Below are 5081 nucleotides of genomic sequence, written 5' to 3'. Positions count from 1 at the left end.
TGGACCGGTCTGCGGGTACACTAGCCCAGTCTGCACTAGCTCCATCGCAATGGCAAAGACCGAGATGGCCCGCCTGCCAATGAGCGCCAACGCAAGCAAGCTAGGGCCCACTCTACCAGGTCGAGCCATGGAAGACAAACTCAAAAAAGATCGAGTGTATGGCAGATTTCCAAAACAACCCAGAGTGGGTGTCACTATGGAGCATCAAGATGGGTTTGCATGAAAAATACCGCAGCTGAGGTTCCATGCTGGCGGGTTTGTGAAGAAGCAAAGTGATATCAAATGGTTGGTTCAAGATGATCTCGGTTGACCGGACCGGCTCAATGTGACGTTACTGAACCTTGGATTCTGCAGGTTCCAGGTAGTTGGGCACAGTATCTACTCCCTCTGTGCAAGCCCGTACATGGAGAGTACTCCGTGGTGTGGCCGATTTGCACTAACTTGGGATTCAACTCCATACTCCGTAGATTTCTCGGTGATATCGCGGAGGTACTAGACTACTACCTACGGTAACCTCCATCGACAATCCAAATATATTGAGCCCCAAAATAGGCTCAAACCAGCCGCGGGCCAGAAATAACTCTGCCCCCAAGCTTCGCACTCAATCTCCTACAGCCGACATCCGTATACGACCCGGATTCGAACGGCGGCACCAAGCGACCGTTTCATATCCGAGACTCAATGTCCAACCCTGTCGTGTGCTCCACAGTGGCCATAAACCATGGTTCGCTGGGCAAGGACCACTGCCAGATCACTGCTTCAATTGGAGAGGTCTCTTACCAGTCGCAATGTGCGTTTCCCCAAAGCGGAATCGTGCACGCCAATTGATGGATACTGTGGACAGTGGGTAGTGGACGGGGGCCAGTACGGCTTGGATTGAGTTTTATGGATCGAAACGGCCTCAACGTTCATCGGAGATCTAACGACTATGAGGTTGCTCCGTCTGGGCCAGATTTGTCTATGCCAGCCTGGAGCTGCTGCTTCTGAAAAGAACTTGGCCGGGTTCTAGCCGCACAAGCTATCCAGGTTTACTGGACTAGAAGGGTCGTAACTTCGTAACGCTCGATAGTCTCGATCAGCAAATCGAGGACGTTATACTTCAAATTTTGGATCTGGTGTGTCGGCTCCACAAGGCCCCAGAGGGCTGCACACCTACCTACCGCGCAAAGCAGGTCGGAACTGATCCATGGCCTATACGCCAGTACGACCCCCGCCGAGGCAGATGAGTGAGGCTGGCATCATATCCCTTCCAGCAATCATACAGAAGTCGAGTAAAAGGAGGACGGAGATGAGCTCGCCACGCATGGAAGAAGTGTGCACTGAGTGCACCGTGCAGGCGCTAAAGCGCGGTATTTCAAATCAGATCGGACGCCAGGAAAGAAACGACCAAGATCGGCGCCCAGCTTATTTATGCCATAATGTGACTAGATTTCTGCATAAAAAGAGTGGGTATTTGAGCATGGACGTTTTGCCGCTGCCCCGTGAATATGCACGGTGAGGATAAGAAACGGTCAGACTGAGCTTTTCTGACGATGCATGTAGGTTGGGGTCCATCAGAGGCGCTTGGAAGGATGCTGTTTTCTGACATACACAGTAAGAGCGTGACAGTTGTCCAGACTCCAGAGACGTTGAGATGGGATAACGGCAGGATCGGATCTCTGTAGGGAAGCGCCGGAGCCAACAACTCAATCCGGGACCTTTTCCTGAACCGTGGGGCCTGCTAGTAAGTAGTAGAAAGATTGTTCTTTGTCCAGCCATGCCTCTTCTTTTCAGTCTTCACCCCTTTGTTTCCCGCGCTTAAAGGATCTTGACTTTGGGAGAATCCTGCAGGTTCCTACAGTCGGGACAGCCTGGTCCGATCGAGAGTCTCGACATGACTCGCCGTCCCCAACTTTCCTCCTGGCTGGGTCCGTGCTCGGTCTAGGTCTCAATCCACAGTCACAGACTTGGGAGCCCTGCGGAGAAGTCCAGCTGTCCAAGTCACGACTCACGACCAGGATAGGACTCCTGAGCCTTCGCAATCCTAGCAAAGGCAGATTCGACTGGCCGTCAAGCTACAATCCACACGGCCCATGATCCATCGATCGGCGCTGATGCAAGCCAGCAAAACTATTGAATTCGATGGTCTAAAAAGACGTTCCGTCAACGGTGTGAGAGCCTGAGAGGGCGCATCGCTCTCCCTCCCCCGTTCGGAAGCGCAGTGGCGATTAGCCACTCGATCTCGGGTCTGAACTCGAGTCAGGCTAGATGATGGCCGAAGGATTTCCAACGGGCAACTTTAGCCCAAGATTCTTCCTGCTTGCTCTTCCGTAGTGCAGTGGGAGCTGGCGCGAGGCGAGTCTTTGGCGAACTGTCCGAGATAGTCCTAAACTAGGCCGAGGCTAAGAGTACTCGGGCAGGTGTTGCGTCGAGAGAAGTGAACAGCAGACCTTATTGCGTCCACTACAGCGTGAGCCTTACGGTGACGGTATTCTGTTGGCTATGAATCGTCCAAGCTCTGGCTCTGGCCGAAAAGTTTGCCTGCACTCATTGCTTTTTCCGTTGATGACCGATTCGCCGGGTCCCTCCAATCCACGGCTGTAAACACAGAGGTCAGTATCATAGCCGCTAATTGACAGGTAGATCTTGATCATCCGACGAGGCTAGCGTGACCGTCCAATCTAGAAAGCAGGATCGGAATCCATTAGCCATTTGATACGAACACCACATACCCCCGACATCAAAGAGGGAAGACAGGCAAAGAAGGGACCATCGGAACCTTACTCTGATGACCATGGACGTGATCTCACTGACAGGGATGCTGATGTCACTCTGGTCATCTCGATAAGCAATCTCGAGTCATAGCAGGGCAGTTCGCGGAAGATGAACCCCTCTTCTCCCCTCGATTCGACCCGATCCTGCATGAACGGGCCTCCAGTCGCTGCAAGCCTTAGGTAAACTCAAGTTGAGACAGGGTTAGGTGCAGATAGGAACGTTCGCTCATCGGCCGCATTGGAAATACATCTATGTATCGATCCAACGCCCAGGAGGAGCTGTGGTCGTAATGGGAAGGAGCCTTCCACACCCTCCGTCCCCGTGTATGGCTTTTCCTTCCGATCCTCCATTATCTCCCTCTCCCTCCCACCTTTCGCTTGTTCCAGGTGGGATCCATGGTCCACATTTAACACCCCTTGCGTTGTCTGTATCCTTGTGGTGTGAAGGGTAAAAGCGGGGAGAAGCCTTAGGAGAAGTTGACCAGCTACGGAGTAAATGCCGAGTGGTGGTGAAGCCAGCCAGCCACCACCGGAATTAGATCTGCTCGTATATGCACTCAACAATGCTGTGTTACCATCCACGGCCATCCAATGCCCGTTTACAGCTGATGATACAAAACATTGAATGTGGCGACAGTAATCGGTATACAGTTTGGAAATCAACAAATATTGTGTTCGTAGCGATACCATTAGAGTATTATATATCCTGAAACCTGGCAAATGAAAACAACAACCATGGGGTATTAGAAAATCCAGGACAGAACGCTGCAACCAATGCCGGTATCTCGCTCCCCACCTCTATTAACTCAAACCAAATCATGCTTTTGACAACCATTCCAAAAAATGCCATAGGATCAACCCGAAGAAAAGATATAGATGTACAAAGGAAATTCAACAAAGGAAAACGAGAGACAGAGGGTCGGACATAGACATGTACAGGGGACGCTGCCAGAACATCGTAGAGCAATAAAATACAGTATTAAGGTATAATGGCAAAGGGGAGTCGTGCGATCGTTCAGTTCAGGAGGTTGTCGAGACCCATCCGAGAGTCTCGTCGGGACTCCATCCTCTCCTCAGAAAGCCAGTACGGCTGTTGCTCGGGAACCCATCTGGGCTTTGGGTCCGAGAAGATTCCCGTGGATTTCCCAGGGAAGCTGGAAAAGTAAAGGTCATCTGAGGTTTGTGGCCTAGGCAGTTCTCCGTACTGGTAGCGTGTGTCCACTGGCAGAGGGAGAAGCTGCGGTGAGGGGAGAGTGCGGGGCGAAGCAGACGAGATCGAGTTGTTATCGGAGACCATGGACGGCGGGGCGTTGGAGGTATCTGAAAAGGCAGGTGAAGTCAAGGGCGCCTCGACGGGTCGATTGAGGGCAGGAAGTGTGTAGATGGGAGTAAGTTGTCGAGAAAAGGAGGAGGAAGTGCTGAAAGATTCGCGGCGAGAAGAGGCGGAAGACCTGGAGGTCCATGAGGTATAGGGTCTGTCGTAGGAGATGGAGGGAAATCGAGAGCGCAGGATCGGGCTGCCTCCGAGAGAGGCGCGGTGGTATGGAGCTTCGATGCGGCCGTTGGACGTCCTTGAGTGAGGGGAGCTGCTGATGCTGGGTGGGAGGCCTCTCTTCTTGCGGTTCATGTTGCCATTCCACCAGTTCTTGACGGCGTTGTCGCTGCGATTCCCTAGTCGCCGAGCAATCTCGGCCCAGCACCTGCCCATTTCGTTGACCATTTGTTCAATCGCAAGCCCCTCTTCAGCTGAAATGGGGTCGCGATTCAATGACGGCTTGAGGTTCTGGTGGTATCGCTCTCGGCATTGCTTTGGGGAGCGGTAGTGCATGTGTTGAGAGATGCGAACCCAGTTGTTGTTGGGACCCTGCTCGCGGACTAACTGGAGGAGTAGCTGGTCTTCTTCAGGAACCCAAGGTCCACGACGGTGTGTTGGGGCCATTGTGTCGAGTGTGTGTTTGGTTGTGTGGAGGTAGAGTGTGATGTGAGACACCGCGAAGGTTTGAGGCGGGGGTTGTCAAGGTGAAGAACGTGGCGGGCTGCGTGGTGGGGGAGTGCCGTTGATCCGAAGTGAGACTTGACCGGGTATTAAGTCAAGTCAATTGAGGTAGATGTGCTGATAGTCAAGTCGAATTGAGGTTGTTGATGTGAAGGGAAGACTCTGGAAGGGAGAGGTGTGGGAGGTAGTTATACTGAGCGGAGGGACACTAAGGTATAAGAATAAGAGCAAAAGTATGACGACCAGGAGACAGACGAGTCAGAGAGCAATGGATGCAGCTCCACCCGTCGAGCACGCTATGAGAGAAGATCTGATTCCAAGATCTTGGAGCT

General features: G+C 52.5%; 1 protein-coding gene across 1 annotated transcript; it reads right to left on the bottom strand.

The window, feature by feature from the left end:
- Nucleotides 1-3768: 3768 nt before the first annotated feature.
- Nucleotides 3769-4692, bottom strand: flbD (putative MYB family conidiophore development protein FlbD; the record flags this gene model as incomplete). Its single annotated transcript, XM_026753597.1, has 1 exon — nt 3769-4692. One exon carries the CDS (start codon nt 4690-4692, stop codon nt 3769-3771), a length of 924 nt encoding a protein of 307 aa, XP_026597827.1.
- Between the last annotated feature and the right edge of the window lie 389 nt (nt 4693-5081).

This window comes from Aspergillus mulundensis (genome assembly GCF_003369625.1).
Source record: "Aspergillus mulundensis strain DSM 5745 chromosome Unknown scaffold_38, whole genome shotgun sequence".
Classification (NCBI taxonomy): domain Eukaryota; kingdom Fungi; phylum Ascomycota; class Eurotiomycetes; order Eurotiales; family Aspergillaceae; genus Aspergillus; species Aspergillus mulundensis.
Note: the sequence above shows the minus strand (reverse complement) of the source record. Positions and strands in the feature narration are given on the sequence as shown.